Source organism: Dreissena polymorpha, chromosome 3 (genome assembly GCF_020536995.1).
Source record: "Dreissena polymorpha isolate Duluth1 chromosome 3, UMN_Dpol_1.0, whole genome shotgun sequence".
NCBI classification, from domain to species: domain Eukaryota; kingdom Metazoa; phylum Mollusca; class Bivalvia; order Myida; family Dreissenidae; genus Dreissena; species Dreissena polymorpha.
This window is the reverse complement of record NC_068357.1, coordinates 47,378,548-47,397,048: the sequence shown is the minus strand read 5'-3', so window position 1 is coordinate 47,397,048 and position 18,501 is coordinate 47,378,548. Positions and strand designations below refer to the sequence as shown.

The 18,501-nt window shown below is 36.2% G+C and overlaps 1 protein-coding gene and 1 long non-coding RNA gene across 2 annotated transcripts; one reads left to right on the top strand and one right to left on the bottom strand.

Moving 5' to 3' along the window:
* The first annotated feature begins 11,071 nt into the window (after nucleotides 1-11,071).
* Nucleotides 11,072-15,180, top strand: LOC127875439 (uncharacterized). The gene is made up of 6 exons (XM_052420499.1): nucleotides 11,072-13,370; nucleotides 13,982-14,048; nucleotides 14,203-14,298; nucleotides 14,415-14,487; nucleotides 14,614-14,675; nucleotides 15,038-15,180. Exons 1-6 carry the CDS (start codon nucleotides 13,171-13,173, stop codon nucleotides 15,101-15,103), a joined length of 564 nt encoding a protein of 187 aa, XP_052276459.1. The 5' UTR covers nucleotides 11,072-13,170; the 3' UTR covers nucleotides 15,104-15,180.
* A 1,042-nt stretch (nucleotides 15,181-16,222) lies between these two features.
* On the bottom strand, nucleotides 16,223-18,004 carry LOC127873571 (uncharacterized). Its single transcript, XR_008046258.1, has 3 exons — nucleotides 17,634-18,004; nucleotides 17,161-17,226; nucleotides 16,223-16,416 (listed from the first exon to the last, which is right to left on the bottom strand). It is a non-coding gene; the product is annotated as an uncharacterized LOC127873571 (long non-coding RNA).
* Nucleotides 18,005-18,501: the final 497 nt, after the last annotated feature.

Below are 18,501 nucleotides of genomic sequence, written 5' to 3'. Positions count from 1 at the left end.
TGCCATTTCAGTAAACTGTATACAGTGGCAAACATAATAAAGCAGAATATGCGCATGAATCTGATTAAACACAGATCCACTTACATATAAATTGAATCATGTATGTCTTGTGTTTGCATTTTCCAACGATAATCTTGTAACTGTTAGATGTAGTTTCCTTCGCGAGTAGACTGCATTCCAATTTTCTAACACTTGTTCTGTGACATTTAGTACATAAATTAAAAAAAAACAGAGTTTTATTTGTATTCAAAACGTATGCTCCGTCGTAGAATGACACGCGCTTTTCATTAATCCATACTAATTATATGTCGTCCGTCCTTAATTCGATTGTTATTTGCTGAGCATCTTTTTTTATCGTCCGCCATCTTGGATCACGTTAACAACATGTGTGCAACGAACGTAAACTCGTATATGTCCGACTACTTACGTGAACCAATAGTTAAGTATGATGTCGTTCGGCGAGACGCTCCGTTAACGTTTTGAATCACTTTCGTAATTTATCGATGCAGTTCGTAACGTAATTCAACGAATTATGTCCGGAAATATTATGAGTCGGTAATCACGAAATAATAAAGTTGTGAAAACTGCAAGAGGGTTACACTCTTTTGAAACAAAAATCGCCGGCCAGTTAGGTCGTCGATTTTTCATTTCACCGTCGGCCTTTTTAAATGTTCGTCGGCAATGGCCGACGGACCGACGGGCTTTTGCCTTGTATCCGATACAATGATAATTATTATTGTTATTTCATCACATATTTATCTTGTATTTACACATTTTGAATGCAATTGACTTTTTTTATCAACCAAAATTCGTTAATAAACTAAATTATCTAAGTCTATGTAACGGCGGCCATATTTATTGAAAGTGCCCTAAAACGACGCTTCTGTTTGGATACCTAATTTCAATGTAAACATAACTGCTGTGGAGACTGAATGCATGGAACATTAGCTCGGGATTGTTGTTTTTACATTTTTATCACTTTTAAAGCGGGTATATACGATTTTTTATATGTGTTAAATTGTAATATATTGATAAAATATGTTACAATAACACAAAATAGGCAAGAAAAATTATACATTAAAGCCGAATTTCATAAAATGCAGCAAAGACAAATTAGCGCCCCGAGACGATAGTGACGTACATATTTTCCTACAATAACCGAATCATTCGTTTTTGTATTAGGATCGGAGATAGTGTTCGTGTGTCGTATGAATAGATTTCGTTGCAGGAATTCAAATAAACCGTTAAACTAAGTTTAGATGCACATCGTACATGTATGGTATACATGCTGGCGAATTCGGCTGTACAGCCGTTTTCTATTTTAGAATTAAATATCTGGCTTATTTCGCATTTTTCGACACATGTTCTTCTTAACTTTTATTTTAATTTATCTTGTTTTACTACTCACCAACACAGTAAGGACACATGAAAACACCACCCCTCCTCACAACTCTCACTTGGGTAAAATAAATTAGATGTACCCAGTGTCCAAACTAAGAACATTGTACCCATTTCACAAACACCATTGAAGTACTCAGTCGAACCTCACTTGGCGTGAATTTATTGCACACACAGCAAACGTCTGTGTCAGCCTCATGCTCTGAAGATTCATCGAAAGCAGGGACAGGTGATAATATTTTTATAATGCCATAAGGTCAAGGTTTTTCAGTGTTGCTCAACGTCTGTGACTTTATCTTCCTGTTTCGTTCATCTTCATGTTCCTGTATGCGCTGAACCATGACAGCCTCATTTATAGCCTTGCCACTGACTACTGAACTGAGGTACTTTCGCTTGTTTTCTGGAATTTTATGTTTTCATCTTTTTTGCAGAAAATTTGGAGACTTCCGTTTCAGAGGGCTGGGTGTTTAGAGGACTGGTTTTTTTATTGTAGGGCATCCGTTGACATGAATATTGAGGATTCTATAGCATTTGGATCATATGGGTAGATGCCGGTTTTGCGAAAGGATGCATACAAATTATTTGGTGACAGTGCTTGTGCATATGCCTAACTTCCAAGTGCACACACATTGAGCCGTGTGATACTTTGCCCACAGTTGTCGCGCATGAACATGTAACAAACAGATCTCAAGACCCGTTCGAAAGGCCAACATCAGGAGGCTGCAACACATGGCCTGTGTGTGCTGGTAGAACAAACAGAATGACGTCCTGTGATATGGCCCAATCAATCAACCCGAGATTAATGTGAGACTTATTGCCACCATAAAGAATCAGAACAGGATTGTCCACACAACGTTCATGTACGTATTTTAGCAAGTGTTGCTCAATGTACCTTTTAAAAACATCACTATTTTTCCAACCGGACTAAGTGATTTTTTGTACCATTTGACTTAATTACAACCACCATCAAAAAATTCCGACTTCATCCGTAACCTTGGAAATGCAAACAATGGCGGAACACTATTATCAATGGCATTTCCGCAACCAATGACTGCCACCGGGGTTCTTGAAGCAGGTGTGACTGCTTGTGGGTGAGATTCGCAGCTTGCAACTACTGAAGGCGGTTTATGGATAGTTGAAAAACCTTTCTCGTTAACATTTTATATCCGTTCTGGCGTATGCTTTCGATCGTACTTGTCAAGGATATGGCCAAGTTCTGTGTAATATGTTGACACAGTTTACGTGTTGGTGGCTTTGGCGCGTTGAATCTCAAGCCCACGAGACTTCAATAATTTAAGCTCGGGCCAGCGTTGCACAAACAGCCTGAACCATTTTGGCGTTAGCGGATGCTCCTTGTCCCGTTTTCCAAGAAAAATTGCATACTCACTTGCCATGTCAACAACTTCTGACCGACTGTATATATATCCACAGCTTGCAATTAATTTCAGATGCTCTGTCTAGTGCGCCTCTTCTTCCTGAGAGAATGAAGAAGGTGGGCAATAATGTGTTTTCTCCGGATTTACTCTCCCATTCAACCTGTATCGCATAGAGGCTTCTGGGATGACATACTCCACGGCAGTGTTTTAATACCCTGTCAGCAACACCATGCCATGTGCTGAGTTTATGAAATTAGGTGAATAGCACCTTTACTTCTTTTGTGGAACCTACAAATAGTTAATAAGTAAATGAAAATAAGCAATAAACATAGCATACAATCACCAACATAAACACTTGCTTGTTACACTTTAATTTAGCATAAGCAAAAAAAATATCCGGATTTCAAATCAAACTTTACGCGTACACCTTTTTCATAGTGAAAATTAATCTATGTACCGTATACGATGTTTCGTCACACGACAGTAACGTGACATATGAATGAAAATAGCGAGCTTTCGCAGACGACACCGATGCATTTCCCCACTGTCTAATTTGCAAAGAGAATTGGGTGTAAAGTATTGACAAGTTTTGCATGATTTAAAATACATCAGATTACATCAATGCAAACCAATAAACCATATCTTACCTTAAAGGCTTTGAACCAGCCATTTTCCACATGAAATACAACAACGAGAGTGATTTGTGCGTTGCCTAGAATCTATTTATGTAAGACGTCAACGGATGTTGCTTATGTACAGGCCCGTAGCCAGGGTTTTGAAAAGGGGGATGCGAATTTTTGCCATCGACGATTGTTATTGAGCAACGAAGTGGCGAAGGGGGTATGTGCGGGAGGGGATGTCCCCCTCCTGCAATCGGGGGCTTTGGAGGTCCCCCCCCCCTAGAAAATTTTGAAAATGAAACGTAAACTACTGCATTCTGTTCACTTTTTAACTGTATTTAGAGACTGCAGTTATAGAGCATTTTTATATGAAATTTCACTTTCATGGACCATACTCAGTGACTGATCGACATGAATATGATATAACATACATGTATTTCCCACCACGTTTTTCAACCACCTTTTTTGACGATGCTGGAACAGCAGCGTCCAAGGTTTGATAACCAGTAAAAAAAATCTTCACAATGGCGCCCTGTGTAAAAGACCGAGCCAGTCCGATTGAGATAACTCGATTTTTCAGTTACTTCCCTTTACATTCGCCACTGCGTAGGAGATTGCTCGTTGATTTTCATAGATAACATTCTCCTAGCAGAGTTGTCGTTCGTGTTGATAAAGGTAAATATTAATAGAACAGCATATCCTAGGGAAACAGATTCAATAAGTGTATCAGAACGTTAATTTCAAATTAGTAATTTTACATCCATTTTATTTTTATGGACCAATGAAACAACTATATATTTTCTCTATTTTGTTTAATATTTGTTCTCGATTTAGTAAATAAATTGCTAATAAAAACATGTAAAATTAACTTTTTACGTGATCACAAAACTAATGAATGCAAACGATTTCGAACCTGCAAATTGCAAACGCTGCACTGCTATGATATATATAGATAAAACAACATTAGTTTGCGTAAATGTCCGTCCCGCTAGCGCAGTGGTAAGGACGTTCGGTTTTTCACCTTTACGACACCGGTTCGATTCCCGCTCCCGGCGCAATGTTATATTTTGTATGTTTTGTGGTCACCATTCCTGACAGCTGTTTTTTTCCGGAAAATCTCATCCCCCCGCAGCATTTGACCATATAAAAAATTAAAAAGTATTTCAGTACAAAACAAATAGCTGGAAATTGCAGCTATCATTCAAAATTCGTCCCAACTGTCGTCAATCTAATCTTATTAGGTAGGAGTGCTGGACACACTCCGGGTCCCAACATTATGCAGCCTCAGCGCGGAGGTAACTCATTACCTTGGAAAAACACAAATACACACACTGGGTGCAGCTTAGGCGCGTATAGAATCAAACAAGGCAACAAACTCAAGTGCGGGCACTTTCATTTAAAATTTACATATTGAATACGATATTCTAACAGAAATTACACAACCACCTAAGTGTACATACCATGTTTTATATTTTGTTCGATTGTTAGATTTCAGCATATACATGTATAAGGTCATTTCGCTATTAGTTAACTTATCCATATGTTCGTGGGCGAACTCGGATAGTCAAGTGCTCATACGATTGAGCTCACATGGTCCGGCTATGTGCTCATACCTACTTTCGAGAATCATCATGAATGTATTGCCATACTTAATGAACACGAATGTGACCCGCCTCCCAGTTTCGCTCAATGGGTCAAGTTACCCACGGGTACTACTTCCCCGTACCCCTTAACTTTTTTCGTACCAAAAATGTTTCGAACGCAATTTTTTTTCGTACCAAATTGTTTTTCGTACCCAAAATGTTCGTACCCAAATTTGTTATCGTACCCAAATGTTCGTATCAACATACACAATTGTGGTGATATAGATAAACTTAAATTGATGTTTTATATCCATCCTCTTCAAAAGCATCGTCACACCAGTACTGCCAGTACTTTGATTTTATCAGTCACGGATATACATAATTGTATACGGTTTTTATTTAACCCGACACTAGTATGCGCGCACACACCTTGTTTACATATGCAACAACACATTTATAGAATGTTAAATCAAACAATAAGAACGGTATAAAATATCTAAGAATGTCAACGAATATCCGAATATTCGGCCCGGACCGAATATTCGGATACTGTTTTCCGAATCGAATATTCGGAAGAAAAAAAAAACCGAGTAATTTCAAAGAATTTGTATTCGTAAAATTTGCTTCAAAAATTGTCAAAAAAGTTGTTCCTCGTGTCATAATGTTTATTCCGGTAGGCGCGATAATGCGTCGCTATGGTGATGACAGTATACCGGTTATAAATCCCGCTTAAAGCCAGACACTTTGAGTCAAAATTATGATAGGTGCAAATCGCGTCGGCAATCAAAACACCGACCTGCACTTGATCCAATGACTCGAATTACATTTAAAATTATCAAAGATTAAATGAGTAAAGGAAAAGCCAACTTTGTGTAAAAAACAAATAAGACCGTATGGCGATTAAAACACCGACCCGTCTTGATCTAATAACTCGAATTACATTTAAAATGATCAAAGATTAAATGAGTAAAAAAAAGAGCCGACTTGGTGTGAAAAACAAAACAGATCGTATGGTGTGTTGTGGCTATGTACAAAATTCGTTTAAGTTCAGCTTTAATTATATGTAGATCTAACTGTTTTGTCATGTAATTATTTTGTTGTCATGTAATATTATGTTTCTCGTACTATTGTTGATGTACGATATTAATAGTTTTAAAACAGTTTTTGTCATTCAATTTTAACAATAAAAAGTAATCAACAAAATCAGCTTCGATTTAGAGACGGCAACGCTGTGTCAATATTTAGTCACTTCCGGTGAACTTCCGGTAAATACGAAAGTAGAATTCATGGAGTAATGGTACGGTAAACAAAGTTGACTTTTTTTCCAACAGATGTTGACCGAATATCCGAATATTCGTTCGGAAGGGTGACCGAATATTCGAATACCGAAATCGGTATTCGTTGCCATCCCTAAAAATATCATTATTTATTGGAATCTTGAAATCTTGATAAAATTGGTTTGTTTAGCCATTCCAACATTCTACCATTCATAAATCGAGCAAATTAAATTGAAATATTTGATTTTTTTTTCAAAACAATTTTTGTCTGCTTCTATGGATAATACCAGAGGGTTAGCATTGCTCTGAACATGCTATTAGTGAATTATACAACAAACACTGATTAACAAAACTGGGTCTTCTCTAATCTGCATCAATACTAAAAAGAAATTAAATGGTATGACTGGTTACTTTATTTTTGTTTAAACTATTTTTAACAAATAAGTTATCTTTATATAACACTGTAAGGCTTTATTAAGACCCAATATCCACGAACTACTGGCCCTATGGTCTCAAAGTCTTTAACAATGTATACCAGGACTTCGAAGAAAAAAGATGTACTTATTTGCCCATTATATGCTCAAGATCCGTCTCATTTGATGAACATTACACGTTAACGTCCACCTGATCATATGTTATAACGTTTTAAATTCATTATAACAACTGTTTGAGATTTGGACATTCCTTGTTTCAAGTTTGACATTATTAAAACATTGTGGAAAGTTATGTATGTGGAGCAGAACAGATGCCATTAAGTGTTGGTAAACTACAAAAAAGCTACATTGCTTTGAAGAAATGATTTGTTTTCTTGTCATTCAACAACAAAATAAGCCTGTCTTGAGCATAGCTGATATTTCTGTTGCTGGAAAACCATTTAGGGGATCCGGAAATGGTTGTACGGGGATATAACAAAAAGACAAGGCAGTCTGTCGAAAATGCTGTGCACAATGTGTAATTGTTATAAGTCGTGGCTTCATCATTTTGTTTTGATATCTATTAAAGTCATGGCTTTAACAGACATCAATAACGATGAAAAAAGTTTCAAAACAATCATTTAGTATCAAATGTATATAAATAAGTATCGATTTTATACGGATTAGAGTGCCGGGTTAATAATTATGCATCATATAGAAAACAAATATCCATTTATAACAAAGATTCTCATTCCATTTTGCGGGGACCGGCTCCTTGATCTTCTCAAATTTTGCTGTCAAAACCTCTATTGATTTCAACAATTCTACGGTTAAAAATTGTAAATAAAAATCTTGGGAATGACTTAATTTTAATCGAGAAATTGATTATATGATGACCTGTCGGAAGCATATTGAATACAGCATTATTTTAACGCTTAAATACGAAGACTCACTGGGTTCCTGGAAAACAAATAATAACCGTTTTTGCGTCAAATAAAGTTTGTTGCAACTTATAGTACATTTTTTTACTCGTCAAAAAAGATTGGGTGCGAACGCACCCAACGCACCCCCCCCCCCCCTGGCTACGGGTATTATGTATCAAACAGAGGAAAAACACAAATGGCGTCGAAAAAGGGCAACAGTGTCAATTGCAATCGATATTTTCACTATCCCAATTGTGTGCTTCGTTTAATAATCATTAGTTCCGAGTATTTCGTTTATTTTTTGCTTAATTTATTTTATAACCATTGACTTAGACTGAATTTGGCCGCCTTTGTGTTCAGTTGAAGTCGCATGAACTGATTTTGTTCAGATATGAAAAACAAAAAAAGATTTATTTTGGCCACCCAGATACGAATAACGGCCCGTTCGTGACGTCATGTTTTACTATTAATAGTAACAATATGTCATATAAGATTTTAAAAGGTGTTGAGGTCAGTCGTGAATTATTTTTAAAAAGCTTCGAAGAGTTTTACAATTAGCACTTGCAATAACGGTCTATCGTTAATTTAATAAATTCACGATAGACCGTAATGCACTGTATAAAAGCGACACATACAGTAGAATATATCGTGCATCCAAATTGCTGTTTTAGTTTTACGATAGTGATTTAAAACGAAATAACAGAAATTCTGATTCAGTCGTAGCTCAAATCGTGACCTCCATCGAGCATCGAATACGACACATTAGGTTCGTATTTTTTCGTTGCGGAGCGGATCGATTTTTTGTTTATTCATCAATACTTACTAGAACATCCTTATTCTGGTTATCTGATCTGGGTTCCATGTTAGATCAGGACCAATATAAACGGAACGTACATTGTCGTATCTGAAAGAAATGGAGCTAAGACGTGACATATCTTTGAACAAGTAATGGTAAAAAATAAATAGATCGCAATTGTTTAACATTCTAACACGATAGTGTAAAGTATGAATTGCATTACATCGTATCTCAGCTAAAATATAAGAGTAAATTCAGCTTCAAGCGGCAACTCGCAGAGTTCTGGATTTAACGCAGTACTGTAAAGTGGGAGCCTAACATTATTACGATTATTTAAACACCATATCAACTTACTTCCAAGTAACAATGATTCACCCCGTTATAATACTGCATATTTCCTTACAACTTATTATTATGTATAAAACATTGAGATTCGTTGGCATATTACACGTTATGCCGCCATACAAGGGAAATATGGGTGATTGATATTTATTCGTTTATTTGATTACTTTTTTCACCGGACGACCTTACTGTGACCACAGTGTCATATTCATTTGACGTTGTTGACTCGGCAACTATTCAAGTTCTAACAACGAATTTTAGCTGTTTTTGAATATATGTATAGCATATTATTTTGAACAATATTAGTTTTCGATAGATCACCTACGTCTTTGAAAGAAAAATTATCCTGAAGTTTCGCTACATTTCAAATCATGTTTTTTTTATTAAGCATTATTTTATATTACTCTGTTACATGTAACCATAAAAAGAATATCATCATCACCCGCATCACTTTCCGGCATATATGATTGTATATCTATGTATCTTCAACACTAGTAACGTTTAATATATATAAATAAAACATCAATGCCCTCGATCTGCACTTTTTCCGCCAAATATCGGTGGCTTCCCCTTTAAAAAAGTATACTTGTCACCCTTTTATGGAGAAATTCTCCTTAGGAAAAAAACACGTAAAGCCCGTAACGCTATACAGTTATTGCAAATGTTTTCTTGTCGTATCGCAGTGTTTTTCCCCACCATTGCGGGAATGGGGCCGGGTCCCTTTGGATTGGGGTAAATAGCGTTGTTTTCACTCACATTGGGAAATAAGTGTCAATGATTTTTGCTCACACATGCTTAAAAAATACGACTTAGTACAATTCATTTCAATATTTTATGCACTAAAGTTCAACGTATAGAGCTTGACTTTAGATTAATTATACGTTGATTCTTTTTGTGTGATTACGTAAAAAATCCCCCATACAAGAGAAACGGAGCGAACATTCCTCCTAATTAGGGATGTGGGTAGCTTCCCCTTTATTGTCAGGGAGGGCCCTGAACATAGAAATGAAGAATAAAAAATAACGCTTAAGTATAATCCTACCAAATATGGATCTAGTATGGCTATTGATATTTTCTGTTGCTCTTTTCTCGTGAGAAAGGAGATTTACATTATATAGGTAAATATCGTTTGAGTAAATAGCGTTATATGTAAATCTCGTCATAGGTAAATCTCGCTATAGGTAAATCTCGCTATTGGTAAATCTGGTAATAAGAAAATCTCGTTAAAGGTATAGATGAATATTGTTTTAGTTCAATTTCGTCCTAAGTAAATCTTAATATAGGTTAATTTCGTTATATGTTAATCTTGATATAGGTAAATATTGTTATAGGTAATTTTTTATACAGTTAAATCTCTTCAGAGGTTAATCCTGATATAGGTAAATCGCTTTCATAGAATCCTATTTATTTTGCTTCCTTTCTCCACTAATTACATGATGCTTCCTCGTGCTTCTTCATTTTCCTTTCTCCATTAAATCAAATGCATTTTCTGATTTTTCATTCACAGAATATGCTGATCAACACACAATCACCAAGAGCGTTTCTGGTGACGTGCAGGGTTCTATCCAACGACATCTTTAAAACGGAAAGCGTCTGTGAACTGTTTGATTCCCATGGTAACATCAACAGATACAACGGGAACACTCTGAAACAGATAGGCTGCAAGTTTCGGTATAAACAATTGTTCTTTGATCTAAGTGCACATTTAGGTTTTCATTTTTTTGCGTAAACTACACTGATAGAGCGTACTCTATCAATGAATAGTATGTATTACACTTATGCATATATTGTCATTGGTATTGTTTCGAACAATATTAATGTATTATAATATGAAATCAAATTATTTGATATGTGTGTTGCTGGTAAATGGTATTTGCTAAATAAGATTTATTTACACGTTAGTTCTGTTGTTGTTTTTTGTTTGTTTCTTAAAACCGATTTCGATGACATTATCACTACTTTCAGATTCTCTTCTTTAACTAAACTGGACAAGTTCGTATTTGCCATTCACGGTGAAGGAGCCAACATTCAGGTAGCGAAACTTACATTGAAACTCGAACCAAAGAAAAGGAGGCTTACGAAGGTCATCGATTAGAAAAGGTATGCCAAATGTAAAGACTAGCAATCTCAAGTACATGTTAAAAAATTTAAGATAAGTTGTCGACACTTCTTCCTCGCGCGTTACAGATCCGCGCAAAGTCCGAAGACGACTTCGCAAGGTCAATGAAACTGACATATAAGCAAGGCCAATAAAACATACGAATTAGCAAATTTGAAATTGTGTGTGACATATCGGCGATCATCTAAATAAAACACATTTTGTTTTTAAAATACTTACTCTATTTGCAAACGGTTTAGTCGCAGATTACAATGGTAGTTCCTGCTCATCTAACGTAACGTCATCAACAACTGACTGTGACGATAAGCCGTATGTCAACATGATGGCTTCAAGAGACTGAATATGTTCATGGATAGCTAAAGCCCAAGCCCCAAATACTCACGGATAGACACGGCAGTCCATGCTGCATTTATTGAGTGTTACACGTAGGGGAAATATAGCTTTTTATCGTTATATTGTTGTCGCGATGACCGATTACTTATATGCTCCATTAGCAGTAGAGAAAGAAGAATGGATTGCGCGGTGAGTCGTCTGATGGCAGGAGCAGTTCAGATTATAGACCTTCCATTACACCACTTTGTACTCTTGTTAGTTAGCGTATTCCTTAAGCCCCAGTCTGTTAAGCACGGATAAACATTGCAGTCCGGTATCATCCCGGATCCCCCATCCCCGGATCAAGATTCGGTCAATCCGGGACGATCCGTCGACTTTCTGGAATCTTTGAGTGTCCTTGGTCTTTCAAAGACCATCAACCCGGTAACAACACGGTACCCATACGGGCCAACCCGTACCATCACTGACAGTCCTGGCAGCAACACGAAATCAACACGGCGCAAACGAGGACTGTCCCGGAACAACACCGCTGAGATAATGATAGCCCCGGATAAACACGGACCAAGACGCCATCTACACGGAATATATTCACGACAACGACACGGACAAAAAACGGCAGAGATAAGGACAAACACGATTTGTCCCGGACCGACAAAAAGTTATATAAAAGCAGATTAATTGCCGGTGATTCCATAATTTCGGCTGTCCGGTTAGCGCAGTGGTTGGTACACGCGCTTTGGGTCTAGAAGACTTTGGCCCAATACCCATTCCCGGCAGCACGTGACTTTGTTTGTTGACACCATTACCGGATAGGTCGGGTTGCTCCGGATATCAAGGCTTCCCACAACAGCACATGATCACACTTTTATTGAAATCTTTCAGTAAAATGATAGATGAAAATTGCAGGTATGATTCAAAATTTGCCATACATTTTGTGAGAGAACTAGATTAAATAGGTAGGAATGCTGGGATACACTCCATGTCCTCACACAATGCAACCTCAGAAGTGAAGAGCCTCACGAAATGCAAACGCACGCTCGCACAAACACACACGCGCATCATGAATAGAACGCCAGGCATAGTAGACAATGAACGACAGGGAAAAATGGGCACGGCAAAGTAAACAGATACATCGACAGAGCCAATCAGAAATTGTGAAATAAAGCAAGAAATATGATAGACATCTGCATTACACATAAGAATTCCACTCGTTAAATTTCTTCACAATTGAATAAATGAAAATCATCAGCTCAGCATTCTACAACGCTGACGTTATTGTATGTGCAATAGACTCGCCAATTTACGCTTATATTAAGAAAAAACGCAAAACATTGGACGACTGCCGGTCCAATGTTTAATATTCAATGGACATTGAGATCAATAAAGTGTTACGGACTATATTTCTTTAGAGATAGGGCACTTAAACACGATGCTTGTTAAACACTTTAATGAAAGCCCTTTCTCGTTGAGCGGTTAATGTTTAATAATCCCTTTGAGCGTGATGACATCGGTTTTATTTGCCGCTTATTTGAGATCAAACACTTTCTTTAATATGTTTATCATTTTTCATTGATTTGAACATATAAGATCTTCATCAAACCATGATTTCTGAGACAAAAGGAAGTAAGTCGCTTATATCACAATGTCGATAAACATACTAAATGAATTCGTACAGTAATTAACAAAATAGAAAGCCAAAACGACGACCAGAACACATGTACTCTCAAAACATAAAATTTAAAGAAACAAAACACAAATTTATTGCAAGCATGTTTGTAAGAACAGGAGGCCGTTTAATCAACTGGAGGCCGTTTTATCAACATATCTTATCTTAGCGGATCTTATCTTAAATCCCTCACTTACGATTTCATTTACGATCCGCTAATACCCGTTTTATGAACGTTGTCGTAAGTATCGAGTCGCAGCTAAGATTTTAGCTTAGCGTACGATCTGAAATAACGCGAACCAGTCGAAAACGTCATCACTCGTTATGTCAAAGTCGTCTGTTGTCATAACAAGCAAGATGGCCGACAAAATGAACAAGGGGAAACGAAAGCCCAATTGGTCGGAGACGGAGATTGCCTGTTTAGTGCAGGCATGCACGGACAATAAGTTGTTATTGGTCAGTAAAATGACTATTGAAGTGACGAACAGGAAAAAAGAAGAGTTCTGGGCGGACACCTGTGAGAAGTACGTATAGTAAATGTATCGACATCGTTTCTTAAAAAAATATTTAAGCGATTTATGTCTGTCAATGTTTATCATAATTGTTCTGATTTATTTTATTTAAATTCATATTTTGTATCTTACTCAACAAAATGAACAAGTTTGTATGCGTGTTTGCATGTTGATGTTAGTAAGATAATAAGCGGAATCATAATTTACCGCGTTTGAACTTAGGTTTCATTGATAAGCTACTAGTGTATGCTTATATAATAAAAAAATTAGCAGACGAATAATCAATTTTTTTCGATGATCAATCAGTATATTATTGATATGCAGTAAATTTGAAGGAAGCATTGCATATTATTAATATTGTGTTTGTTTTTAGGGTAAATACAATTTTAAAGGGATATAATAAATTATCTCCCTTTTCTAAAGTTGTATTCTCATCTTCAATTTCTTACACATTTTTGCTTCCTACGGTATACATGTATATATTTATCTTGGTACATTAGAATGCGCACTGTATAATAATGTTTTGGCATATCATGTACGACCCAGTGTGCATTACATTTCATAAATTATTAATTAATTTCAATTGTATTTGTAAACACACATCTAAAAATAATCAATTTCAGAGTGAACAGCGTTGGCTTGAGCAGCCGCGAAGTTGACGAAATAATAAAGAAGTGGACGAACCTTAAGGTACATAAACTAATGAAATCTCATGATTCTTTCCACAAAATGATTATAAAAAATTCACAATGTCAGTAACTAATAAGATTTTAAACATGAAATTTATGTTTAATTTGTGTAATCTAAAGTGTGTATGTCATATAACTTTTATACTCTTTTTAAGAGTCAAGCGAAAAAAAGAGAAAAGAACAGGCGGCGGGAAGCGAGTCTAACAGGGGGCGGCAAAACCAGCATCTGTCTCACAGACTGGGAGCAGAAGGTAAAATTTGAACTTTGATCTATACATAGAAGCATACTGTAATTAACCTTTTCATATCGATATTGCACGGATTAATAATTGGCTTCAATTGTTGTTGTTTCTGTTTTCTATTGAAGATAGTAGCCATTCTACCAGAAGAAACACTGGTGGGAATCGACGGTGGATTAGACACGTTTCAGTCCAGTTCATGTATGTCATTACTTGTTATATATTCTGACATATATATCATAATTATTACGTATATTTATGCATCATGCATCAATTAATCGCTTATTTTGTTCATCTGTTAAGTGTTTTAATTGAATTTCTTTTCAGGCTCTAAACAACAAGCATGTGTTGACGAGGAAACCTCAAGCATTTCAATTGGCCACGAGTTGGTAAGATAATTAATCAAAAACACAGTATTCTTATGGCACATTTATTATTGTAGGAGTGTCAATGTTACTAAGCAAATAAAATATAAAAGGTCTAACAATGTGTGTCATAATAACAAATAAATTATGCGGCATAAAGTTCGTTAAAGTTTAAGTTACTTAATTGCAGTTACGATTGTTATAAATAGGCTCCATCAAAATGTCTTTGTCATTGAATGTACATGTTTGCATATATGACATAAAAGTTATTGGTTTCTTACTTGTAAAATTAGAAATAAGTATACGCATATTTATGACCTAAACTAACATATTGGATTACTTATGTTATATTACAAGTCATAATCATTCATATATAAACATTATAGGAAGATGCGCCAAACAGCCCGTGTGAGGCCAAATCTGAACAGCCTTGTAAGAGAAGAAAGATGTAAGTTCCATACAAATTAAATATTTATGCCCCCCTTCGAAGAAGAGGGGGTATATTGTTTTGCTCATTTCTGTCTGTCGGTCTGTGATAGAGGGCCATTAAAATAACATTGGGCAAGAGTGACACACAATTCACTTTGCTACAATGTATATCACTGTGTGGTTTCAGTAAGAGGCCTTGTAACACATTGATATTAAGGACACAATTGTGAAATAAATGAGAAAAAAACTAGTCATGATCAATCTACATATCAAGTTTCATGATCCTAGGCATAAGGGTTCTTGAATTATCATCCGGAAACCATTTTACTATTTCGGGTCACCGTGACCTTTACCTTTGACCTAGTGACCTGAAAATCAATAGGGGTCATCTGCTAGTCATGATCAATCTACCTTTGAAGTTTCATGATCCTAGGCATAAGCGTTCTTGAATTATCATCCGGAAACCATTTTACTATTTCGGGTCACAGTGACATTGACCTTTGACCTAGTGACCTCAAAATCAATAGGGGTCATCTGTGAGTCATGATCAATGTACCTATGAAGTTTCATGATCCTAGGCCTAAGCGTTCTTGAGTTATCATCTGACAACCACCTGGTGGACGGACCGACCGACCGACAGACCGACATGAGCAAAGCAATATACCCCCTCTTCTTCGAAGGGGGGCATAAAAATTGAAAAGTGGATATGGTGTCTTTACTACTCGTCTAGCAACCGAGACATCACATGTGTGATCCCCAATCCATGTGTTTCCTCAAGAATTGATAACAAAACAAAACAGTACTGGTCCTCTCCATAAAGAAGACTAGATAGTTGCCTAGTTTTTGTATGTAATGCATCTTGACTGTTAAGAATGTATTCTTAAATATGAAGATATCAACACTAACTGCAAGCAAAACTGTCTTTTATGCACTTAAGATTTTTTAAGTATTTGTGTTAATCCCTGTGAAACCTTTTTATCCTGCACCCTGTTATATCTACCCTGCTATGAAGTTTCAAGATAAAACCTATTTAAGTTTTTGAGATATGCTTCGGACCATGATTACAACTGCCGTATTACATGAAACCAGTTGTGCTACATTTTCCTAACTAAAATGAATACAGAATATTTATAGTTTAATGTACCTGGCCTTGTGGTCCACAACTGCTTGGACGTTAATGGCATGGAAGCCTTTACGACACACATAAATGGCTTCATTTGCTGCTGGGGCAATTATTGGAATGAGTGTTCCATCAATTGCACCAATTGTATTTGGAATGCCACATTTTTGAAAAAATACGTGTTTGACAGAAGCAAGGGCCATTCCAGTTGGAAACCTGTAAAAAATTGCACTATGTTATAATTAACAGTTTCTTGTTAAACTGTAAAAAAATGAGAGATACACATTTGGCAACAAAACAATAGCATGTGTTACAAATATCATTTTTAAAGACTAAGAATGTTTAATTATACATATTACAGGTAAAATAGTGTGTTGAGAATTCTCAATGACCACCATGTTGCCAGTTTTAATTAAATAAATTTATCAAAATAATATTTTTTAGGAAATTGATTGTACACACAATAAAGTGTTAGATATATTATGAACAAAACATAAGAGAAAAGTTAAATCAATGAGTTTAAACCTATTTATTTAAAGTCAATTGCATAGAAAGTACTAACATGTACTTATTTGAAATGCTCTCGAGTCCGTTTCTTGTGGCTTATCAAATACTTGGTGTCTTTGACGTAGATCTAATGAACGCTCCCACACTGGGGAATGAACCCGTGACCTCCCAGTTGCTAGGTAGACAACATCTCCATCTAGCGACCGGTAGGTCACAGATTCGATCCCAATTGTGGGAACTTTCTCCCCTAAAGTATCCAAGTACTGGTTTAGGCCCAGGAAATGAGGGAATTACAAATAAGTAGTAAGTCAGAAGTAGTTAAATCAATTAAATACTAAATCAAATATAAATTGTTCAACAGTAATTTAATATTAAAACCAGTTCTTTGAAAGTTTTCAATAAATATTAACTCATTAATAAGTTTTAATATGAATTTAAAACAAACATGCTTACTTTACATTATCAATTCTTAAATTGACAGCATCAACAAAGGCTGCAATAATATTGCATGCACTGGACCTGAAAAACAATTCATTTCACAATAATTTGACTATAGCTGCTCATTCTTTAAGAACAAACTATTAATGTTTTATGATGCCCAAAATAAGGTTATTAATGTTTTAGTTAAATGACATTAAAAACATGTCTTATTCCATTAAAAGATCAACTATGATGTACATAGAACTGTAACACTATTCAGGAATCCACATGATGAGTTTTTATGTAGATCTTTTTACAGAACACATTGATTCATAACCTGTTGTTTGTCATGTTGAAAGTGGAACATCAGTTTCAAAAGGAACATTATTACATAATAAAACATACATTGATATACTTTTAAATTGTAATTATTATGTATTATTATGTATTAATTCACAATACATTCCTTCCTTATATTGTATCTACTATCTTATGCGAAAAATTACCTGCTAATTCCATGAAGGTCAGTAACCTGACAGAAAATCACCTTTCGCCAAGTACCTTAGACTCACAAGCCCCTACCAAAATAATGCACAAGAGTTTGTTATCCCCACGCTTTTTGAAAAAAAGGTGGGGATATTGTGGTTATCTCCGCCGTCCGTCCGTCCGTCTGTCTGTCTGTCTGTCCGTCCGGGCCACTATCTCCTCCTACACTAAAAGCGCTAGAACCTTGAAACTTACACACATGGTAGCTATGAGCATATGTGCGACCCTGCACTATTTGGAATTTTGATCTGACCCCTGGGTCAAAAGTTATAGCGGTTGGGGTGGGGCCGCGTCAGAAATTATCACTCATTTTTTTAGGTTATTTTACATTTACTTCTTGATTTCTACACCGATTCACTTCAAATTGATACTGGACCTCTCTTATGACAATACGGTCAATCTCTACCATGCATGGCCCCATTCCCAACCCTGGGGCGCCCCGCCCACATAGGCCACACCCACCAAAAATTTCCATTTACTATAATTTTTTCATTTCTACACGGATTCACTTCAAATTGATACTGAACTTTTGTTATGACATTAGGGTCAATCTCAACTATGCATGGCCCCAATCCCAACCCTGGAGCGCCCGCCCACATAGGCCACACCCACCAAAAAATTCCATTTACTATAATTTTTTCATTTCTACACGGATTCACTTCAAATTGATACTGAACTTCTCTTATGACATTAGGGTCAATCTCAACTATGCATGGCCCCATAACCAACCCTGGGGCCCCGCCCACATAGACCACACCCACCCAAAATTGCCTTTTCTATAATTTCTTCATTTCTACACCGATTCACTTCAAATTGATATTGAACTTC

What these genes read in the sequence shown, in the direction of transcription:
- LOC127875439 (XM_052420499.1), top strand. Translation starts at nt 13,171, where the DNA reads ATGTCAAAGTCGTCTGTTGTCATAACAAGCAAGATGGCCGACAAAATG. An exon ending in AGAAGTGGACGAACCTTAAG is followed by an intron (nt 14,049 to 14,202) that starts GTACATAAACTA and finishes ACTCTTTTTAAG; the next exon opens with AGTCAAGCGAAAAAAAGAGA. An exon ending in TCACAGACTGGGAGCAGAAG is followed by an intron (nt 14,299 to 14,414) that starts GTAAAATTTGAA and finishes TTTCTATTGAAG; the next exon opens with ATAGTAGCCATTCTACCAGA.